This window comes from Felis catus, chromosome B3, assembly GCF_018350175.1.
Source record: "Felis catus isolate Fca126 chromosome B3, F.catus_Fca126_mat1.0, whole genome shotgun sequence".
NCBI classification, from domain to species: Eukaryota; Metazoa; Chordata; class Mammalia; order Carnivora; family Felidae; genus Felis; species Felis catus.
Window position 1 is genome coordinate 87,164,328 of NC_058373.1, and position 23,875 is coordinate 87,188,202.

General features: G+C 42.7%; 1 protein-coding gene and 1 long non-coding RNA gene across 4 annotated transcripts; both read left to right on the plus strand.

The window, feature by feature from the left end:
• The first annotated feature begins 4,430 nt into the window (after positions 1 to 4,430).
• On the plus strand, positions 4,431 to 11,759 carry SSTR1 (somatostatin receptor 1). 3 transcript variants are annotated; one of them, XM_019832951.3, is made up of 3 exons: positions 4,431 to 7,380; positions 8,196 to 9,304; positions 9,662 to 11,759. In XM_019832951.3, exons 2-3 carry the CDS (start codon positions 8,263 to 8,265, stop codon positions 9,700 to 9,702), a joined length of 1,083 nt encoding a protein of 360 aa, XP_019688510.1. In that variant the 5' UTR covers positions 4,431 to 7,380; positions 8,196 to 8,262; the 3' UTR covers positions 9,703 to 11,759. The 3 variants fall into 3 exon arrangements, 2 of the variants coding, with proteins under 2 accessions (XP_019688510.1, XP_019688509.1); XM_019832950.3 differs by lacking the exon at positions 4,431 to 7,380 and having other exon boundaries at positions 7,411 to 9,304; XR_002158581.3 differs by lacking the exon at positions 4,431 to 7,380 and having other exon boundaries at positions 7,411 to 9,404.
• A 6,071-nt stretch (positions 11,760 to 17,830) lies between these two features.
• Positions 17,831 to 20,459, plus strand: LOC109500812. The gene is made up of 2 exons (XR_002743361.2): positions 17,831 to 19,291; positions 20,125 to 20,459. It is a non-coding gene; the product is annotated as an uncharacterized LOC109500812 (long non-coding RNA).
• The last annotated feature ends 3,416 nt before the right edge of the window (positions 20,460 to 23,875 follow it).

Below are 23,875 nucleotides of genomic sequence, written 5' to 3' on the forward strand. Positions count from 1 at the left end.
AAATAGAGCAGACACTTATGGCCTGGAGTCTTTTCCTTTTTTAAATTAAGAAAAAGCTTTTATTACTTTTATCTTATTTAAAAAGCAATACATACTCATGGCTGAAAAATTAGAATATCTCTCCATATTAAAGGGAGCTGAAAACATCCATAACACAACTACTTTGTGATAACCACTTTTGTAATATCTTAGTAACCATCCTTTCAGGCCTACAGATATATATGCTCATTTGTGTGTGTGTGTGTGTGTGTGTGTGTGTGTGTTTATTGGGCCCATCTGGTTTTGAAACAGGCTTGTCACACTTAGCAATGCCTTGACTATCTTTCTGTGTCAATAATTCACCTGCGACATCATTTTTAGTGCTTACTTACTATTCTATTGTATTAAATACAAGAAATATATTTAATGCCTCCTTTGCCCAATCCAGTTTTCACTGTTCACTGGTGAATTTGGGCCCCAGGTGTCATACAATCCAACTGTAGTTTCATAACACCCAACTCCTCACATCTTCCTCCAAGGGCCTGAACTGCTTCACTTGTGTTGCTGGAACAACCCCCCGCCACCAATGCTGTGCACTCCTTTACCCCCTCATCACCCAAGGTGATGCTCATGCAGCATCTCCTTCCCTTCCCCTTTGGTCTAACCTAGGTCAAATACACCCAGCCTCTCCAGCAACCTCTGGCCCCTCATCCCACCTTTTCTTCTTAGAACTTGTCACCAAATACAATTCCATTCCCCATGTGTCTACTTGCTTACTCTCTCCTTCCGTCTCACTAGAAGTCTGTAGGAAACTAGTTAACCTTTGCCATTGTATTTCCAGGGTCTAGAACAGTGCCTGCCACCCAGTGGATGCTCAACAAATATTTGTTAATGAACAAATTATTCAGCTTGGATTAAAAACGTAGCATTATTCATACATAGTGGAATTATGATATTAATTTTCAGTTCCTTTAAAAAGTGGGGGCAACAAAGTGACTGTAGTCAATACAACTATGAAATTCAACACTCTTCCTAAGGAAACAGTCTCTATCAGTCTTTCTTTCTAGTCTTCCACATAGACTGGAGGTAGGTGATGGCTTGAGAGCAGTGGAGTTGCTAGCACCTCTTTTTAGAATGTGAACACATTTCTGTAGTCTGAATTTCACTTCTATAAATTTTTTTTTTAAACCTCAGGATACAGTATTAGAAACCAAGGTTTTGGCTAATTGGATAAGCAGTAAAATTTCAGTTCACCCAGGCAGTGCACAAGGAATGGTAACTTCTTATTCTAGGCCAGGTGGCCCTACCTGGACTGTGCTATCTTCTGACCTCCTTGCTCTGACAGGGAAAGAAGAGTCAGACTGTCACACAGGCTGCTGCTTCCTCAAGAACAAAATAAATTCCCATCCCATGTTGCATGGAGAAAGAAGAGCAAAGGCAGGGCCTGGTGTTGGGGAGACAGCTTGCCCTCAGGAAGAGGAAGGGAGCAGGCCATCTAGTCATTCTCTTCCTGGGCCAATCCCAGTGGTTCTGAGCCTCCCTCCTGAGCCCATAGCTCACAGACGCTGTCTTCTACCTCCCGCCGAAGACACAGATGCATTCACCACAAACCCATTATTGGCAGTTCCACCACATGTGTGCAAAGGAAGAAAAGGTCAGTCACGGAGGTCGCTTTGTGTCATCTAAATAAAGCACTATTTTGGTTGACAGAGCATGGGCCTAGTCTCCTGCCTCAACATACTTAAAATGGGAACAAAATGGCAGTATCATGATGGCAGGCATTATGATAACCACATAGATTTAAATCACTCTCTAATCACATACCTTTTTGTTTTTGATTAAGAACAAAACATTTTAGGGGCACCTGGGTGGCTCAGTCGGCTAAGCTTCCGATTCTTGATTTCAACTCAGATCATGATCTCATGGTTCATGTGTTGAGCCCCAGGTCAGGCTTTGCGCTGACAGGGTGGAACCTGCTTGGGATTCTCTCTCACCCTCTCTCTCTGTCCTTCCCCTGCTCATGCTCTCTCTCTCTCTGAATAAAGAGAGATCTACTTTTTAGATCTTAAAAAAAAGATAGCTTCACAGGTTTCCTCTACAAAGCTCTCCTTGCTTCCCACAGCCAGCTTTTTGCTGGTTTTGGGCTGTTCCTTAGCTAGTGAAACCGATTGGCACATACAGCCCACTCCTAAGGAGTAGCCCTGTCTCAAGAAATGGGTGATTTGCTGTGACTGTTTACATGCTCTGCTTAAAAAATAATATAAAAACAGGGAGGGGGACAAAACATAAGAGGCTCTTAAATATAGAGAACAAACAGGGGGTTGCTGGAGGGGTTGTGGGAGGGGGGGTGGGCTAAGTGGGTAAGGGACTTAAGGAATCTACTCCTGAAATCATTGTTGCACTAGATGCTAACTAACTTGGATGTAAATTATAGAAAGTAAAAAAAAAAAAAAAATGCTCTGCCTAAAATCAAACATCAATAAAAGAAACAAAAGTATGGTTTTGTGACTTTGAAAGCAGTTTTGTAGTTTCTAGTAAAATGAGTAACATCAAAAGATGTTTTGATAAAATTGCTTGAAATTAAATTGGTCTGGAAATCCTTAACAGACACCACACTATAGAAACATGTATTTTTGTTAAGGACTAATCAAAATAAGATGAGTAACATGCAGCTGCTTTTGTTCTATTTTTATTTATCCATTGATGATAATGAATATTGTCCTGTAGGTGCTGAATTCTTGTTCTTAGAAGTAGTATGTAGTAGTAGAGAATCCTTAGGTGAAAATGTGAGTTGTTGCCCTGTGCGTCTTGTTTGAAAGCACAAAGGTGACTTGGTCATTGCTGTTTCACAGAAGAGGCAATAGGAAAACCAGCAGGCCAGGGCGAGTTTGCCGAGATTGGCAATGGACTGAACCACAGGCTACCAGGGCTGCTGTGAGGCCAGGGAGGCATCCCTGCAAAATGAGGTCCTTAGCCCCACGGCCACTTTGCACTCTGGTTGACCTTCTTATCAGACTGTCATCCTGTTAACTGCTTGGTGGCAGATGGTCTTCAGGTGACACATGCCTCTGCTGTGGGCCATATTGCTGAGTAGCACTTGCCCCTCAGAGCCAGGTAGGTCCCATCTGCCCACACAGGTGTTTGTAAACACAACTGTGATGATGCCACTGCAGAGGACGCTCCACAAAGTGTTCCCTTCAATCCCTGGCCCCAACTGACACTTTACCACCGGCACAGATTAGAGGAGCTCGTTTGAGGACCACCACAGGCTCCAGGTAGAAAAACCACATTAGTAATGATTTTGACAGAAGCAGAGTTTGAACTCCTGATAATTACTATTCCACCAAACCAACTGAGACTCGGGACTGCAATTAAAAAGAAACAATCTTCCACGTATAATGGCTTTCACACTGCATGATACTATTAAATAACCATCATTAGCTACTAAAGTATGTACCACCCATTTTCCAGAGCCCTTTCTCTGCCAAGACATTTAAGACCAAGAATGATCAATGAAGGAGTCATCAGCATAATTGTTGATATAGGACATGCAAATTGAAATTGTTCAGAATGATTTAAATGTATAAGAAATTATTATAGATGATATTACACAGAGATTAAAACTTCTCTTGCAAGAGGCCAAGAGTTCATTTCTTCGTATCTACATCTTATGGGTTAGAACAAAAAGAAGATATTATCTATGGGGTACCTTAGAAAAATAAAACAAGGAGGTGTTGGGCAATTTTCCAGGTACTGTGTTGGGTGCTGGGCATATAAAGATAAGTAAAATACAGTCCCTGTTCTCAGCAAGCTTACAGATTTAGAAAGGAGGACAGATAAGTACACCAAGAAATCATAGCACAGTGTGATAAATACAGTAATCCAAGTGTGCATCTGGGACAGGAGAGCACAAGGGAGTGTGGCTTGTAGAAGAATTGAGATGGCTAAGAAAATCAGTTCACCTAAGAATCTTCAACTCCCTAAATTAGGACTTTTCATTTTTCCCTTCTTGTGGGCCATCATCTTTCTTCTCTCATATCTAGAAATGTTCATATCTCAGAAGCATAGGAAAGATAGTAACCAAAGGAGGGAGGACTGCAGGAATTAACTCTCACAGATGAAACAAGCTTATCTTAAGCTTTTCCAGGCTTTAAATATGTGAATTAAAAAAGGGACTTTTTAAAGTTTATCTACTTACTTATTTTGAGAGAGAGAGAGCGAAAGAGAGGGAGAGATTGGGGTAGGGGCAGAGAGAGAGGGAGAGAGAGAATCCCAAGCAGGCTCCAAGCTATTAGTACAGAGTCTGATATGGGGTTCGATCTCCTGGATCTGGGATCATGATCTGAGCCAAAATCAAGAGTAAGTCGCTTAACCGACTGAGCCACCCAGGTGCCCAAGACCCCTAAAAAGTTTTTAAAAAAGACATGAAGATTATGGAGTCCTGACTTCTCAAAGGCCATGTTCCTTACACATTACAACAATCCCATGCCTACATTAGTGTTCCTGTTTCATTAAGAGACATTAAATTAAGGTCTGAGAGGAAGGCAGATTCCTAAGTGGGCTCCTGTTCCTAACATAATTTAAAAACAGCTGCAAACCCGTCTCATGTTGTTTAGCCCAGAAATGCTGTCTTTTGCTTGATTGTTTTTATTTATCATGGATTAGTTCACAGATATAATGTTAAGGATTAAGTGACTGAAAAGACTTGATAACACCGCATGGCTCATACCCATCTCAATCACTCTCCTTTTATTGAAGTAAAATTCACATGACATAAAAATCATAATTTTAACCATTTTTAAAATGTGCAATTCAGTGGCTTTTAGTACATTCACAATGTTGTACAATCACCACCACAATCTAACTCCAGAACATTTCCATAACCCAAAAAAGAAACCCCATACCCATTAAGCGGTCATTCCCCATTCCTTCTTACCTCAACCCCTGCCAGCCTCTAACCCGTTTTGTCTCTATGGATTTGCCTGTTCCAGACATCCCAGATAAATGGAATCACGCAATGCATGACTTTTTCTGTTTTGCTTCCCTCACTTTGCCTAATGTTTTCAGGGCTCATGTATTGGTACTTCATTCCTTCCTATGGATGAATAATCTATTGTGAGGATATACCACACTTTGTATATCCATTCATCAGTTAATGGATATTCGGGTTTGACTTTGTGGCTATTATGAATAGTGTCACTGTGAACCTACTGTACCAGTTTTTGTTCAGTACCTATTTTCAATTTCGGGGGGTAAATTCCTAGGGGTGGGATAGCTGGTCATACGGCAATTCTGTGTTTAACTTTTTGAGGAATCATGAAACATTCTAAAGCTGTTGCATCATATGAGAGTTCCAATGTCTCCACATGCTTGCCAACATTTGTGGGGTTTTTTTCCCCTTTAAAAAATTACTAAAGCCATTCTAGTGGGTGTAAGTGATATTTCCTTGTCCATTTGTTTTATGGATAAACAATTCATCATAGAAACCACTTCAGAAACAAAAAACATGTTCATGTCAGGTCTTAGGTTTTCTTCTTTCCTGTATGAGACTACCACTAAATTGGGAGGAGATTTCCCTAAGGTGAGTGGCAAAGTGAACATATGAGAGTCTGAACAACAGAGCTGTGCTTTACTGGCTCCCATCATCCTCTCCCCCTGGAGCAACCATGATCAATGCCAAGGCATCTAAATGATGACTGTTGAAATGTCAGCCCCCTAAAGAATAGCCAGGTGTCTTTAGTCAGTGATTGGCAAAGAGGCATCCAAACCATTATGAGGCTTGGCTTGTAAAAAGCTCTTCTGGGGGAAAAAAGTCATTTTTTTAAACTTGATGAACACTATTTTTTTCTCCGTATGTTCAGCATTTTTTTAAGGAAAATAAAACACAACTAACCCTCAATTTCACATCCCGTTTTCGTAAAAGGTAAAAAGTAATTTGTTTAGATAAAGCAATGGGTTAAATAGCTTGGGCCTTGTAAAATTTGAAATTCCTTCCTAGCTCATGTCTTATTAATAATTCGGTGTTCATTGCACACCTTCCTATGAGGGTCTGCCATAATTTATCTTTGATTATTATAATCACCACACTACAGAAGTTATTCCTTTCCTTTTAGGAGCATTTCGTTTTGAGAACTAAAACACATATATGCAAATGATTGCCCGGATAAAGGAAGGGGGCGAAAGGAATTATGCTTTTTTTTTTTTTTTTTCCTTTCAGTTTCTGCATCCATTTCTGCATTCTGAACTGTCTGGTACAAATAGCTTCAGTGAGGAGTTTAGTCTGTTTTAGGTCGTCTCTCTTGAGTGTAAACTGTACTGATGGGAGGGAAAACTGAGACCCACTGCTCCGAGGTTGGGAGGAAGGAGAAACTAACAAGAAACTGGAGACAAAGCTAAAGTTTGAAAGACCTGCTGCAGGTCAGTCTTCCTGGGAACAGGTGCGTTTCGGAGAAAGACTTGATGGGATTTTGAAAAGGGATAGGAGAGCTGGAAGGAGTGATTCTTCCTTGGACTGCAACAAGTGAAAGGCCAAAAGGAGCCTAGGCTAGGGATGCTGGGAAGTCCGAAAGGTAGTTAAAAATCATGGTAATTGAACATTCATTCTCTTGCACAGAAACCATCCAATTCCTAAATGAGGCAAAGGCGCTTTAGGCATGCCTACATCGATTTCTGTCTCTTAAAAGTTTCGGAATTAGAACGGGGTCACACGTCCAGGGCCTCAAAAAAGGCTGAAATCCTAGCTGTTCACAGAAAGACTCGAAGGTCTTCCGGCCAGTTTGTGGAGTTGGTGACAGGTCTGGTCACCTGCACAGCGGACCCCGCGTGGGTTTAGAGGAACTGGCATCCTTGCCCTCCCAGGCCTTTACACTCTCCTCCCCCGGGGCCCGCCAACTCTCCTGGGTACAAAGTACAGCAGGGACGCAGGCGGAGCCTTTCCAAGCGGCGCAGCCATATCTTTCCCCACTGAACACCTAGATGGATTTCCAATACCGCGCCTGGCACGTTCGGGAGGGAGCCTCAGGCTCCTTCCGAGCTCCCAGCCGCGCGTCCTCCTTTCTGCAGTCTATATTCGTCTGGGAGACACAAGGGGCTCTGGGCACCACAAGCCTTATTAAGAGATTCGCAATGGTTTACTCAGGCCCCTAAACCGCTCCCGCCTGCGAAGAGCAGCCTGCGGTGTTGTAACGCAGAAGCTCCTAACGCAAGGTTTTTGCGCTTCCTCCTCCTAACACCGCTCAGGGTCAGTTTCAGCGACTCTAAGGGTATCTGCGTGGGCGCCTGTGCGGGGGTCCCGCCCAAAGAAAGGAGTTGGACCGCGCGAAGAACGTCACCGTGCTACCAGACCGCACAGGCACTTTGCACGGGCCATCTACGCGTCGGTCTGGAAGTAGCGCGCCCTGGGTAAGGGGGACTCAGAGCTTCCGCGGCGGGTCTTCAGGGGTAGGGCTAGCGGGGGCGGGAGGTGGGGGTTTAGGGCCCCGGACGATTGGACGGGAATGGAGTTGGGGGGTCTCTCAGGACCAGGCGGCAACTCAGGGAAACTGAGATGAACTCTGGACATCTGTGCTTGGGGTCTGCTTCATTGGAAAGGAGCCGGGGTGGGAAAGATTCTACACTTTTGGTTCCCACCCCCCCCCCCCCTCCAGGAGGAGAAACTCGCCAGTCCCCGCTGAGGGATGGGTAAAGGGTATTGCAAGAGACTCCCTGGAGCAGCTGCTCGAGTTGATCTGAGCACAGGACTGGGAAGGAAAAAAAAAAATGGGCGAGGGGTGGTAAACCACCTACATCGCCTTCCTCCCTCTTTTCTCCATCACCCCTCCCTTTTCGTAGCTGCTGACGCGCTGGTGGTGCCTATTAATCATTCACCAGCCGAGAGCCGCGCCACTTAATGGCTGTGCAGCGCGGGGCTCCAGCCTCTCGGTCTCCCCTCTCCACGCTCGCGTGTGCCCAGGCGCCTGGGAGCGGGCTTGCGGGTGCGCGCAAGCAGCCGCTAGGCAATGCGCCCCGCCGGCGCCGGTCAGAGCCAAGCTCCCCTTAGCCGCTGCGTGCTATCCCAGGTGCCTGGCAGCAGTGAGCTGCGGGCAGGCGGGCAGGGTGCCGAGTGAGAGCGCAAGCGGCGGGGGCGCAAGGAGAGCGCTCCAGCCCCAGCAGCCCCAGCAGCCCCCATTAGCTGAAATGTTCCCCAATGGCACTGCCTCCTCTCCTTCCTCTCCTAGCCCCAGCCCGGGCAGCTGCGGCGAAGGCGGCGGCAGCAGGGGCCCCGGGGCCGGCGCTGCGGGCGGCATGGAGGAGCCGGGGCGAAATGCGTCCCAGAACGGGACCTTGAGCGAGGGCCAGGGCAGCGCCATCCTCATCTCTTTTATCTACTCCGTGGTGTGCCTGGTGGGGCTGTGTGGTAACTCCATGGTCATCTACGTGATCCTGCGCTACGCCAAAATGAAGACGGCCACCAACATCTACATCCTGAACCTGGCCATCGCCGATGAGCTGCTCATGCTCAGTGTGCCATTTCTGGTCACCTCCACGTTGCTTCGCCACTGGCCCTTCGGCGCGCTGCTCTGCCGCCTCGTGCTCAGCGTGGACGCAGTCAACATGTTCACCAGCATCTACTGTCTGACTGTCCTTAGCGTGGACCGGTACGTGGCCGTGGTGCACCCCATCAAGGCAGCACGCTACCGCCGGCCCACCGTGGCCAAGGTGGTGAATCTGGGCGTGTGGGTGCTATCGCTGCTTGTCATTCTGCCCATCGTGGTCTTTTCGCGCACGGCGGCCAACAGTGATGGCACGGTGGCCTGCAACATGCTCATGCCTGAGCCCGCTCAGCGCTGGCTAGTGGGCTTCGTGTTGTACACGTTTCTCATGGGCTTCTTGCTGCCCGTCGGGGCCATCTGCCTGTGCTACGTACTCATCATCGCCAAAATGCGCATGGTGGCCCTCAAGGCCGGCTGGCAGCAGCGCAAGCGCTCGGAGCGCAAGATCACCCTGATGGTGATGATGGTGGTGATGGTATTTGTCATCTGCTGGATGCCTTTCTATGTAGTGCAGTTGGTCAACGTGTTTGCAGAGCAGGACGACGCCACGGTTAGCCAGCTGTCGGTCATCCTCGGCTACGCCAACAGCTGCGCCAATCCCATCCTCTATGGCTTCCTTTCGGACAACTTCAAGCGCTCTTTCCAGCGCATCCTGTGCCTCAGCTGGATGGACAACGCCGCCGAGGAGCCTGTCGACTACTACGCCACGGCCCTCAAGAGTCGCGCTTACAGCGTGGAGGACTTCCAGCCAGAGAACCTGGAGTCTGGAGGCGGTGTGTTCCGTAATGGCACCTGTACGTCTCGGATCACGACTCTCTGAGCCTTGGCCACGCAAGGGCCCTGCACCACGGGAGGAGGAAGATGAGGAGGAGAAAGGGAGGCCGGGTGCGAGAGGTGAAAGTATCCCCGGCGTCTGGGTGCGGTGGGGCAAAGTGGGGCTAAGACACTGTGTGCGCGTGGGGTGGAGAGACCTGGGAGAGTCGCGCGACAAAGTTGGAACTGGGCACTTTGCTTATAAATTGGGAAGGCTTGAGGGCCCCTTTCTCCTCTGTCTGCTGCTTTCGCTCCTTCCTACACTGCGCTTGCACTTCTGCGCCCCTCTATGCTCCCCACTCTGTAACTTGGATCTTTCCTTCCGCCCCGTCCTGCAGGTGCAGATCATGAACTCATAAACGTCGCCAACTCTGCCTGACCCTCAGCCCGGCCAGCCGTTATTTTTGTTTGAGCTGAGCCACAGTTACCGCCACGGGTTTCCCACGGGATGAGTCCCCAGCTCGCCCTCAGCCCCGCCCTGCCGCGCCCCTCCGCTAGCCAGAGTCTGCCTGGCGCCCCTAGCGGAGTCTAGAGAATCACCGCTCTGCGTTTGCGCATCCCCGTTTGACGGGAAGTAGGACTGGAGAATGAACTAGGCAGTAGGTCTTTTTTTTTCTTTCAGGTGGGGTTGTGCCCTTGCCCGAACCCCTTCGCCACTCCCTCTCCACCCAGGGCGGAGCCAGGTGCTTAGTAAAATCGGTCCCGCGCTTCGAACCCCGGGCATTCTGTAGTCCCCATCTAAACCCCACTTGGAGCCAAAAGGAACTGAGGACCAGGAGTTTTTTAGAAGATTCCAGGGTTTGGCGGGGAAGGGATTGTAACGGAAACCACCCTGTTTTCCGGCTCACAACCGGCGCTTTTGATTTCAAAGACCAAGTGCTAGGCACTCCCAGGACACTGCTGGTCTGCCTTAGGCCGGGCGAGTCCGGGCGCACTTTCTGCGGGGCCGCCTGGGAGTCGAGGCTGCTGCCGCTACACTAGGATTTCTCCCTCACCTAAGCTTCTGGAGGTGCAGATGTAAGAGCAACAACAGACTCGGTTCCTGCCCCGGTTTCTGTCGAAGACCAGACACCGGGGCCAGGACCTCCGTGGCGCCTTCTGAGCCTTGGCCAATCCCGACCGCGTTGCTGCCGCCCGCAGGCTAAAGAGTGCGGCCTGCCTGGCCCCTGAAGGTTGCTGCCTTTCAAGTGGTGCCTAATAAGTTATTTTCTTGATTAACATGTTTGTTTATTTATTTATTTGTGGTATTTGAAAATGTGTCTCTGCTTTGCTTTTCTCTACTTGCCTAACCCAGGGCCTTTTCTTCAGGACACTGGGGGTGGGGATGGAGGTGACAGTGGGGGGGGAAGCTCTCTCCCCAAGGCCCACTCAAAACCCGTCTTCTTTGTTGGGCCCTCTTTTCTTTTTGCTTATGTTCAGTGAAGTTTGGAGATTCTTTTATACTTTTCTTATGTAGTCTCTTGTTTGTCTTATAATAATCATCATGATGATAAATAAATAGGTAACGTGGCTTAGCCTCCTCCCATGCAGAGTGGAATGTCCTGAATTCCTTCCAACATCACCCAGTGTATGACTTTATTTCTGCTTTTTACATATTATGAATATTTATCTTGCTCTATCGTCATGAGTCCTCGAGACAATTGCCAAATACAGCCACTAGCAGTGAGAGATGCAAGGCTGCGGGAGCACTTTCAGATGCGGGCGTTCAAGCAGCACTCAGGTCTGGAGCTGAGAAATCGGATTCAGGCAGATTTTAATCAGTGTTGAGAATGTCCCTGGTTAGGCCCCTGCTTCTTCTAAGTTCCAGCATAGGTGATTCTAATATACGTTCTGGTTAACATTGTCCCTTCTTTTTCACACACTGAAAGTAGAGTAATTTGTGTCTGTGTTTAATCTTACCAAACTACATTGGAAGCCTGAGCAGGGCAAGGACCAATAATTTTACTTCTTTGTATTTCCTGTATTGCTTTAGTATGCTGGCATGTACATAGTAGGCACTAAATACATGTTTGTTGGCTGATTGTTTAAGAAAGCCAGAGTGTATTACAACCATTGGGTGATACTAAATCTGGGGCTGTCATGGACATGATACACAATGGTTGAAATCACTATGGAAAAAGATGTTTTGTGTAATATTTGCTTCAAGAACATTGTGCTTTCCTGAAAGCAGTAACCAAGAGTTAAAATGTCTCTAATGTTTTGTTTGAACTAATGAACAAACATATGCTTTTGGTTATACATCATAAAGTTTAGCTCTGTCCCTTAATAATATATATTATTACTACTTTGGAAAATAGATTTTTAATGGTTAAGAACAATGAAATTTACAAAGCTAAATCTTGATCATTATCCTCTTTAGAGGATACAAATCCAGTGCTCTTAACATGTTACCATCGTAATAGTAATGAAATAAACAAATGTATTATGTTGTTGCAAGTTGTCTGACTTTGCCATTTGAATTTTACTGTTTCAAGGGATTACTCAAAAACACATTACATGGGCTTGGTCGCTTTATGTTTCACTTAGATTTTAAGAAGAAAGGTTTCAGATTACTTTGGGAATTTTACCAAGATTGGGGTTATACTTTGAATTATTATTTTTTTTAAAAAGAAAAGTCTCTTGGTTCAGAGAAAGAGGAAAAGCAACTTTGAGTCAGTATGAATAGGAAGCAGTGTAGTGGCCTGCAGTCTTTATGGTCTGTTCTTGTCGCCAAACTAACTAGATGATACCTTAGTCTTTGCCAGATTAAATTACTGTCTTCCCTCACTTATGACCTCAGACTTTGTTGTGGGAGCTAAGTAATTGCTGACTTACATCCCAGGGAAAGATAATAGGAAAAAATGGGAAAGAGGGAGAGAGAGAGAGAGAGAGAGAGAGAGAGAGAGAGAGAGAGAGAGAGAGAGAGAGATTGCCTAAAGGTGTTCTAGAGGAAATGGGTAAAAGAAATAGAAAAATCAGATTTCAACATATGAGAAGAGAGTCATATTTTATGCTTTGTTCAACGATGGCCTTTCTATCCCTAGAAGAATTTAAGAAGATACTAGAGAAAATTTTTAAAAGACTTTATTTTTCAGGGCAGTTTTCTTTTCATAGCAAAATAAGTGGAAAGCAATATTTCCCAAGCAGGCAATAGCAGTGATTCCAGAGCGAGAGTGGTGGTGGTGGTGGTGGGGGGGGGGGGGGGGTTCAAAAAGCTACAAATGCTGTAACTCTAGGCTTTATAGTTCTATACATGATCTCAGTATGACTAAGGATAGCTGGACTTTTGTCTTTTTAAACTATTTTTAAAAGCTATCGCAAGGTGGCAAACTGAACTCATAACTCAGATATGCAGAGAAAACATTTTGTTATTTTGGTTTTAACTAACCTGAACATTATTCCAAGTCCCTTCCAACTGGCTAGCTGGGAGAAAAAAATTAAATAAATATTCAAACATCCAATTGAACTGAGCCCTCTCTGCCCTTTGCCCTCTGTAAACAGGTGGTTTGTCTCTCAAGATGATTCCTTCTATAGTTTGTTGAAATCTGCAGCTTCTGGAGTTTATGATCCAACCTCTCAGCTTGGTGAGGGCCACACTCAGCTCCTGTGGGCTGTGACCTTTTCAGAATCTTCCACAGTGTTCCTCCAGCCCACTGGTCTGGGAGGCTACCCTTGACTCTGCACAGAAGGAATGATCTCGCCCTGCCATAGGCAGCCCCATGGTGAGCCTCTTGGCTCAGCGGCTAGGGGAATCTAGGGTGGCTGTGGACTGGTGACCCTCTGGATCTCCTGTCTTGGATCTTCTTTATGTGGCTCTGTCTTGGGCCTTTTGCATCTCTCCTTACCTTTGTCAACCTCACTTCTCAAAACCGTTCCACTCACCCCACATCTCCTTTCCACTAGAGAAAGTACAAAGGAGAGGAGTCCTTTAGTCTTAGCCCTTGATGTGCTAAAGCAGGATGAAAGGATTTGGTGAATCTCTGTGCAACCCACTACCCCCATTGCCTCACCTGATTTCCAAGGTTTTTTGCATTGCCTGCAAGTTGAAGACAAGCCCTCTCCTATCCTAAGGTGATGAATCTCATCTCAGAATGAGAGACTGCAATGAAACATGATTTATTTTATTATTATTTTTTAAGTTCACTTATTTTGAGAGAGACAGAGACGCACTCATGGGGAGGGGAAGAGAGACGGAGAAAGAATCCCAAGCAGGCTCCCTACTGGCAGCATAAAGCCCGACATAGGGCTTGAACTCACCAACTGTGAGATCATGACCTGAGCTGAAAGCAAGGGTCAGATGCTTGACAGACTGAGCCACCCAGGCCCCTGAACATGATTCATGAAATATGTTAAGATGTATCATTCTAATGTCTATGAATTATTATCTCTCTTACTAGTGACCTTTGTGTCCTAGAGGCCATTTTTTCACACAATATCCCAAAACAGGATCATGTTGAAAATCTTTCATGCCTCATGTAATTTAACCCTGATCATTGCACCAAATGCTGTATGCATGATTTTGGCCTGAGAAGAAAGGTAAGGCATTCTTCTGGAAAATATTATGGAAGATACATTTTTAAAATCTGTGATATATTTCCAACTTATTTTAAACCAATATTAGAGATATCTTATTTATATCAATCTTCTAAAAAAAACCACCTTGGTAGTGGGGTAGCTTTGTAAATCTTGCTCATTACCTTCTATATTCCAATGTACCACATCAGAGAGGTTAGGCACAAAACTGAAATGATTGATAGATGTTCACATAATTGTTACAGTGGTGTGTGCTTAAAAAAATAAAGCATTGCAGTCTATGCTGCTATCTCATTGCACCATACACCTTTGAGCTAATGAGAACCTCTTCCATATATTCAGATGGAAATCTTGCTTTTCATTCAGCACATTTCAGTTTGCTGGTTTTAAAAGAAGGCAGAGAGGTTCAACATTGTTACATGGTTTCCCTGGAGGAAGGCAGGCACAGAGATAATGTTGTAAGTGATCATTTACTATTTTGTTAAATATCTAGAGACAAGCATTATAGGGAGTGTACTCATGAAAGGATTTGTATTAAGGATGATCAGATATCGTTCAGTTTCTGATTTCAACTATAAAGGAAAGGAATGTGTCTCTACCATGATGATAAAGTTGAGGAGGCCTGTGAACACAAGCAACCAGTGCAAACTAAAATTATCAAAATACCTGCTTGTCAAACTGTTGGGTGGAGAGGAACATCATCTATAAGGGGATATAATTTAAAATAAAAACCCTTTGGTAAAGTTCACTTTGATAATGAACCTAATTATTTTCAAAACACATATTAAACTCAATCTTATTAGTCAATAGTTGGAAATATTACACACATTTAAGACTGAGACTAATGGTCTTAAAATTCTTTGGAACAATAGTGAGCTTAAGACTCTAAAAATAAATATCTCTTTAAGCCAGATTGATTCAAGTATTCAATTTTGAAAGGACAAGAAGTATTTAAAAAAAGAGAGAGGTGGGGAATGGTATCAGCTATCATACTATCCTTGCAGTAGAGTTCAACTCTGCGCCCTCCTCATTGCCTTCGTGCCCAGCCCGGCTAGGGATGAAGATCTCAAGCACTTCCAGCTTTAAGAATTAAAGGGGCACCTGGGTGGCTCAGTCTGTTGAGCATCTGACTTCTGCTCAGGTTATGATCTTGCAGTTTTTTAGATTGAGCCCCACATTGGGCTTACTGCTGTTAGCACGGAGCCCACTTTGGATCATCTATCCTCCTCTCTCTGCCCCTGCCCCGCTTGTGCTCTCTCTTTCTCTCTCTCTCTCTCTCAAAAATAAACATTTTTAAAAGTTTTAAAAATTAAAATTAAAAAAAACTTACTATGTATCAGAGCCCACTTGTAAGACGGTACTTTGTGGAAACACTGTAGAATATCGCCTACAAAAACAGTTCTGACTTTCACAATAATAATACCTGTATCAAAAGACAACTAATACTCCATTTACATTTAAATAGGGAGAGAGAAAAAAATCCAAGACATGATAAGCAAGCAGGAAAATATTTTACAATGACACATGTGGTTTACATGACTATTCTGGGAAAGGCTATCTAAATATTGATGAACAATAGCTCTCGCGGTGTCTTTCTGTCTCTATAACCCTCGAACAATTCATTAATCTAGCTAATATTATTAGCAGTGGCAAAATGTCTATTCAAAGTCAATAATTAAACATTTTCCTTCATGTCCAATGAGCCACTGTAACTAGCAAATCAAGCAGATGTCTGTATGGTTTTTTTTTTTTTTTCAAGAGACTCCTTAGTCTCTCTATACATATATACATATATAAACTCTATGTAGGATCTGAACCTAAAACACACACATACACACACACACACACACACACACACACGTATGTACACACACACCTTAAAAAGGAATTTCTTAGGTAATAATGGGTGAAATAGAATTTCATGACTCTGTCTCCCCTTCTCTTTTAAGGGCCCAATCTCCCACCCTCGTCCCCCCTGCTCAGAAGCCTTTTTTTCTGACTTTTTCTACTCCCAACAGAGCTCTTCTCAGAAAAAGATTTCCTTTGATTTGTAGTTTATATCACTGACAAGACTTCAAGTGTTATCTTCCAGAAGCAAAGCTTTTTAATAAGGACATAGTGTCAGAACATCAGGCAGCAGTATCCTTGAAGTCATACCTTTGTCTAAAGGAAATATTTCTTAACAAGTGGTCCATGAGCCTTGCATCAGAATTACCCAAGAACTTAAATGTGTGTATTCTCTTTGCTCTATCTCCACTGTAGAGATTTTGATTCATTAGATCTAGGGTGAATCTCAGTGTTTCTAAAGTACACTAAAGTTTGAGAACTAAAGGTTTAAGGGTTAAAAGCATGGAGTTTGCCATCAGCAAATGTGGCGCTAATTATTAATTGTGTGATACTGTGTGAGTTAATCTTCATGGTGTGTGTTTTGCTCATTTATAACATCAGATAATAATACCTTCTTTTTAGAAGGTATCATGTTGTGGTGACCCAACATGTTAAATGCCAAATCCATCAGAACCCTTTTAGTTGTGAATGAATGAAAACCTAATTATCTCACATAACTGAAAATTCTTGAGGAAGATATGGCTTCATGGTTTACTTGATCCATAACTCAGTGGACCTTTTTTTTTTTTTTTTTTCATTTTCTTTTCTCATCTCCGACTTTTGCCACGTTGACTCCATTCTCAGATAAGCTATTCCTTTGTAATTACAAGACAGCAGCAGAAACTGAAACGTGATATTTTTCCAGGTTCAAATTTCAAAGGAAAGAGAAAAAAAGGGGTTCTAAATGGACTGTTTGACATAGTTCATCTGTCGGGAGGCACCACTCCGTGTGTCTCTCACGCTCCATGTATCTTGCTGCGTATGCCAAGAATAAAGGCTCTGACCACTTTTTTCCTGGGTTATTTCTCAAGGTCGTGCTTGTAGCAAGAATCTCGAGCATTCAAGTAATGTCTCTTTTAAGAACAGGGAAGACTTGATTACTGCTTGCTATGAAGTGGTGGTTTCCCCAAGATCAGTGTTCCTTAGCTGTAACATAAACCCACTGCTGCACATCATCCAGATGGGCTCATATGGCGTCAGCTCCATGAGAATCAGAAGCAAAAGGAACTTTTTTTTTGCTTCCTGGCTGCACCATAAAGTAACAATATTCTTTGTCTCTGACCCAGAAATCTTGTGTCTTCTGCTAGCATCTATAAAACTGCAATAGACTAACTTATTATAATTTAAGTGAAATCAAATTTCAGACTGACAGTATCTATCAATGAACCCACTAGCAGGGTCTGGGGAATGTTTTGGGCTGGACCTGGGCTCTCTACTCTACTCTTGGAGTTGGGAGGGTCAACTCCACCCAGAAGTAGGAGGGACGGCAGGATGGGATTTCCCCCCCCCTAAAAAAAGTGAGATACAATTACCCAAAGTAGATAATGAAAGGTATGTTATATGGCAAACATTAAATTAAATAAGAACCATCTACAACTGGCTAGCACAGATCCAGGAACCAAAGAGATAGACAGACTGATACAGTTATCTCAATAAGTGACAGATTATATTATTATTATTAATCATTATTGGTATATCTGCAAGAGAAAGAAAATTAAAGGGATTCATGTTTTAAAATGCTTCTACTTCTAGTCATATAATTAAGTGGATGGTGTCAGATTAATTTTAAATATACAAAACTTTGCTTCATTTCTTTACTTTTTTATTTAAATTTTTGTAATGTTTATTTATTTTTGAGAGAGAGAGAGAGAGACAGTGCAAGCAGGGGAGGGGCAGAGAGAGAGGGGGACACAGAATCTGACGCAGGCTCCAGGCTCTGAGCTGTCAGCACAGAGCCCAACGTGGGGCTCGAACCCACAAACCATGAGATCATGACCTGAGCTGAAGTCTGGTGCTTAACTGACTGAGCCACCCAGGTGCCCCACTTCATTTCTTTAAATGTAAGCACATGTGAAAGTTGAGCAAAATATATTTCTATTTATATAACATATTTTTTCTATGATAAAGAATATAGTGATATTATTTATTTGGGAAACTCAAAAACATCTCACAGATATTACTGATAGATTCCAAATGACTTCAAGAGAATCAGTCACTCTGTGCATCAGATTCTGCATCTTTAAAATGAGAATAATTAGACATCATTGCAGATTAATATCAACTTACTACATTTTTATAAGATGAATGACACTATTTATATATTTTTTAAAATAAGGTGATAGAGGCATTTTAATGTTATACACAGCTTACAGTTAAACATACTGAAAATGGCATTGAGATTAGAAACATAAATGAATGAAATATGAAGTAATGTACAAAGATTTGGTTGAGCCAGCTCCGAAGCTACATTTTATCATCAGCAATTGGGGAGAAGTTTGCTTTAAATACAGCTTTGAGTAATAGAAATAAGATAGTGCACCACAGCCAAGATGAGTACGAATGATTAGTAAAATAATATCCAAACAAATTTCCTTCTGTTTTAGTGGGGCTCACAAAAACATTTGTGCCACATATTCGGGGCCTGAGACCATTTTGAAGATAACCAACTCCCATGAATTAGAATGACAGTTTCAGTTCCCCTCAGATTTCATAGCAGTTTTATAAAACTGTCGGTAACCAGAGTTTAAAATATAGCAGCAGGGCCGGCAGGGAAGGAGAGAGAAGTAACATGTATTCAGTACCCGCTTTGTAAGTGACACATTTGCTAAGTGCTTTATATGTCATCTTATTTGGTCTTCCCCAAGATCCCCATGAACAAGAATCTTTATTTCTCCTACAAGCAAGGGAGAAGGGGGAAGGAGGGAGGGAGAGAGAGAAAGAGAAAGAGAGAGAGAGAAAGAGAGAGAGAGAGAAATTGTCCAGCATGTTAAAACTGGTAGTTGGAAGAATCAGCACTAAAAATCAAACCTATTGACTCCAAGAACCATTGTCCTTCTATCATATCAGCTAAAGTACTTTTAAATGACACACAGAGTCCATTCCATAAACTACATAGAAATGGGAAAAGTTCGACTATTGCCTCAAGTTTTACAAATCACAGTGACCAAAACTAAAACATCAAAATGTACCATCCTACTAGTGGCCTGTACCTAAAGGAGAGTAATCAAATAGATTATTGGCAAATACTAAAGAAGCTATATAGTATTTTCCACAGAGACAATTCAATTGCCCATGAAAAACACGTTTCATCTCTAAGCCAAATGTACCCGTGTCAAGAACTCCACTGAGTACATCTAAGGCCTCCCCATACATGCTCTTCCTCTAAAGAGGGAGATGTAACAGTGGTTAAGTAGGTGATGTCAGGAATCAGAATGCCTGGTTAAGAATCCTGCCTTTGAAAACCACAGGCTATGTCACTATGGGCCGGTTATCCACTTACGCCTCATGCTTCTTAACTGAAAAATGAGACTAAAAATAATTTCTTTTCCATAATGTTAGCAAAGTGACATGTAAGTCCTTTTGGTATATTTTAGACACTTTAATAATCCTTTTCATTAACATAACTATTGGAGATAGCAATAGTTCAAGAACACTGAAAAGCAGAAACGGTTTTCTTTTCACTTATGGAGATATAGTAAATATGCTCCAATTATTAAAAATTAAATAATTAAGAAATATTAAAGTAATCTTTAGATACTACAATTTTAATGGCCAGAATAGGACAAAACTCTGGAGTTCATAAATGCAAAATTCTAGATGAGTAACATTAATTCAGTACTATAAACTACTGTAAACAGCTTTGGACATTAGTAACAAGTTGAGATCTTTTTTCCTCCCTACTTTAAATTTTTTTAACATTTATTTATTTTTGAGAGAGAGATAGAGCATGAGCCGGAGAGTGGAAGAGAGAGGGTGGGGGGTGGGACACAGAATCCAAAGCAGGCTCCAGGCTCTGAGCTGTCAGCACAGAGCCCAATGCGGGGCTCAAACTCATAAGCCATGAATGAGATCATAACCTGAGCTGAAGTTGGACGCTTAACCAACTGAGCCACCCAGGCGTCCCTTTCCTCTCTATTTTAAGCTAGTAAGGTGTTATGCTGTAACAATAGTGTAAAGTAATTGAAAAGCATTAAACTAATTTTTTAAAATCTGGCATTCTTCCCAGTTAACAGGTCATATCATTTATCAGGATAATAATTAAATAGAATCCACTGAATTATTTATGTGAATAGAGTCTAGTTAAGAAAAGATGAGGAACTAAAAAAAAATTCTTCCCACAGATTGAAAGCTGTTATTAGAAAATTATAAAACAACTTATTTTCTTATAAATTCTTTTTGTAAGTTGTCTCATTGAATCTCTGAGCAGAAGGAGTAGCGGACCAAACAAAGAGGTAAATATGCAAAGCACAGCTTCAAACAGCTGTGGACACTTTAAAGCTGGGGTCTGCCGAGTACTTCTTTGAAATGAGTACTGTCTCACCTGCAGCTGCATCTCTCGTCTCATTTGCAAACCAAGGATGGATCTGTAAGAATGAAATTGATGACTGCGTTGATTCCCCGAGAGTTCATCCTTTTCCTGTGGCAAATCTTCTCCCAAGTGAGAATCTCTAGAATCATCACGACCAATACCCAGTTACATCCCATTTCGAAATGAAATAAAACTGACTCCACTCTAAATTGAGTATATCTTCAAGTTTTCTTATCATTTTTCTGACAAAAACACAGAGGAGACGGAAGGGCAAGCTAAGTGATGGGTTCTTGCAAAGATGGTGAGCGGCAATGAGCAGGATGGAAGGTCAACCAGGATTTGCTTGGAGAAGACCCAGTTCATGCTCTCTCTTCCTGAAGCACAGATGGCAGGAACCCGATTTCTCAGTTGTTTTCCACAAATCTAAAATTTCCTAAGGACCATTTATTTTTGATTTCTCAGTGCCTAGCCCACTATCTGAAAGGTAGCAGTACCCAGTAGCTAGGAGCAGGAACTGAGGAGCTCAGTGACTTAATAGCTCCCTGACCTCAGGTAAATGACTTCATATCTTCACCTTAGCTTTAATTTCCTCATCTATAAAGTGGGGGAAATGCTAGTACCTACATCATAGGGTTGTTATGAAGGTTAAATCGATTAATATTTGTAAAGCATTTAAAACAATACTTGACACACGATGAGTTTTCTAAGCATTCAGCAAAATATCATTACATTAAATTGATGGACTTATTAGGACCAGGCAAAGTTTTTAAATCACTGATTTTGGTATTGGGGCCATTGCTTAGCTCTTAAGTATCTCTCTCTCTCTCTGCCTGCCGTCTTCTGGAATCTTCCCCACATGAGCATCTCACTCTCACATGTCAACTAATTTTTCTAAAGTACAAGCAATTAACGACTTAAATTATGAATCCCTTAATCATAAGTGTGTTGGCTTTTTAAAAAACTTTTTTTAAACTTTAATGTTTATTTATTCCTGAGAGAGAGAGAGAGTAGGGGAGGAACAGAGAGAGAGGAGACACGGAATCTGAAGCAGGCTCCAGGCTCTGGGTTGCCAGAGCTCGGTGTGGGGCTCGAACTCATAGACTGAGAGTTCATGACCTGAGCCAAAGTTGGATGCTTAACCCACTGAGCCACCCAGGTGCCCCCAGTGTGTTGGCTTTTCAATGAGAGAGAAGAACATGGTTCCCTAACCTGGCTGTACATCACACACATCTGGGAAGGCTTTTAAAAACATAGATTCCTAATGCCCAGTTTAAGAACTCTCGAAAATAAAGCCCAAGCATCATTTGGAAATAAAGTTTCCACAGGATGCTACCACAGATGGTTTCACTAACTCGTATTTGGGGAGCCTCCACCACAAATTCAAAAGACTTCACAAAGGAAAGTACTCCATTTCTAGGGAGGAATTTTGGGTGTGATTAGTCTACAGTAGTGGAGGTGGCATTTTTGTTTTTGTTTTTCTTCAGTCTGGCATCTTTTTCAGCCCTTCAAATTTCACGACACCATCATCAGAATTGCATGGAACCCCAATAGCTCTGCAGAGGCCTTCTGTAAGTCTCCCAAGTACAAGGGTGTTGTTGCCAACCCCTCTTTAACTGGTATCATTTTCAAGAACAATGGAAAATATTCACTCTGGTATTCTTCCTCTTTGATATTCTTCCTGCAGATCCTTCTCTTCAGGGGAACCAGACTTTGTACATACATAAGTGTCTGTAGACTTCCTTCCTTTCTTTTTTTTTTTTTAATTTTTTTTTCAATGTTTATTTATTTTTGGGACAGAGAGAGACAGAGCATGAACGGGGGAGGGGCAGAGAGAGAGGGAGACACAGAATCGGAAACAGGCTCCAGGCTCTGGGCCATCAGCCCAGAGCCTGATGCGGGGCTCGAACTCACGGACCGCGAGATCGTGACCTGAGCTGAAGTCGGACGCTTAACCGACTGCGCCACCCAGGCGCCCCTGTAGACTTCCTTTCTATATCCTTCACTGCTCTTTGGGGTCTTGGTTCATGCTCCATCAATTACTCAAATTAAACAAGAGTATATGACATGCTTAACTTAAAAAAATTTTTTTTTAATGTTTATTTATTATTGAGAGACAGAGAGACCCAGAGCATGAGCAGGGGAGGGGTAGAGAGAGGGGGAGACACAGAATCAGAAGCAGGCTCCAGGCTCTGAGCTCTCAGCACAGAGCCTGATGCAGGGGTCAAACTCATGATCTGTGAGATCATGACCCTAGCCGAAGTCAGTTGCCCAACCAACTGAGCCACCCAGGGGCCCCATGACATGCTTAACCTTAACCTCTTACTCTGCATCTTTTTCTACTTAGCTCCTGTGATTAGCATATGCAATTTAAAAGTCACATTTACAAAGCGCTTTGAGATCACTGAGCAAAAGCAGACTTTGTTTCTTGGAAATGTTAGTTCATTAGCCATTATAAGGAATGGAGACTATGCCGAGGTCTGAAGAAATGGTGACCGTGAGCAGTGGGGATGGTGGGGATGACACTGACTGCTATTATCTCCGTCACCCTTATTACGACCTCCTTGCTGTGCAGTGGTAGTCGAAGCAGCTTCAAAGGAGTGGGTTATTAGCGTTCAGATGAGCAAACATAGGAATCCTAGGGTCTCACTGGATATTTAAGGCCATGATAAAAAGAATGAAATGGAGGACTAATGACTTGGAAAAAAAAATCAGATGACAGATATGACTCTAAAGGGAGAGTGTAGGGTCTAACATCTGCTACATCAGAACAGTATTTAGCCTAGGTATAAAAGTATGGTAGCTCAATATCCAAGAATAATTCAAATAAATGTAGTGTTTCATCTGTTTCCCATAAGTGGCATAAAACTAGAAAAATAAACATTGGCCAATAACATGAAAGACAACATGTTTTGCAAAGAATTCTCTAGGAATAGGAAAACTTAAAATTTTTGTCAAAAGTATTAAAGAAAGAAAAAAACCAATGCTTAAAAAGGCCAATTTCATTTAATTTCTTTTTCATAGTCTTCAGTAAAATATAAGAAAAATTTTAGTACTGAGGATAATTTATTTAACAAAAGTCACACCTGTTTACTCCCATTTACTGTCATACTTGATCACCACCTGAAGGTTGAAGGTTAGTTTTGAATTGGAAAACATATTTTAATAGTTTGTCTAGTAAGATAAAACCCCCCAAAAATATTCTCTAAAATAAAAGATTTGTGATAACACAACTCTGTAAATAGCCTAGTTCTATATCTTTGTTTCAATCATTTGCCCCCCAACCCCAATGATTTATTTCTTTTACAAAAATGACAAATTTCAGATAGCAAGTTTGCAGTTGTGGACTTTTAAAATATCTTACTTGAAAAGATTATATTCATATTATTGCCTTGCTGGAGTAATGCCTTATGTGTGGATTAACGTCCCTAGACAAGTAACATTGGATAGTAATACTTTGCACAACTGAAAGGTTATGAGAAAAAGTGCCTTAAAAATGTGTTTTTCTTTTCTCTGGGATTTGCCTTTTTATGAATCCAGAGTGAGTCATCATTCATATTGGCCAGGAAAGCCCAGTATTTGTTTTTGGGGTAAAATTTCATTTGCCCTGTTATAGTATAAACAAATA

Bases quoted from the DNA above. Each gene is read 5' to 3' on its own strand.
- SSTR1 (XM_019832950.3), top strand. From the start codon at position 8,155: ATGTTCCCCAATGGCACTGCCTCCTCTCCTTCCTCTCCTAGCCCCAGC. The intron at 9,305-9,661 runs GTACGTCTCGGA...CCCGTCCTGCAG, and splicing joins TGTGTTCCGTAATGGCACCT to GTGCAGATCATGAACTCATA.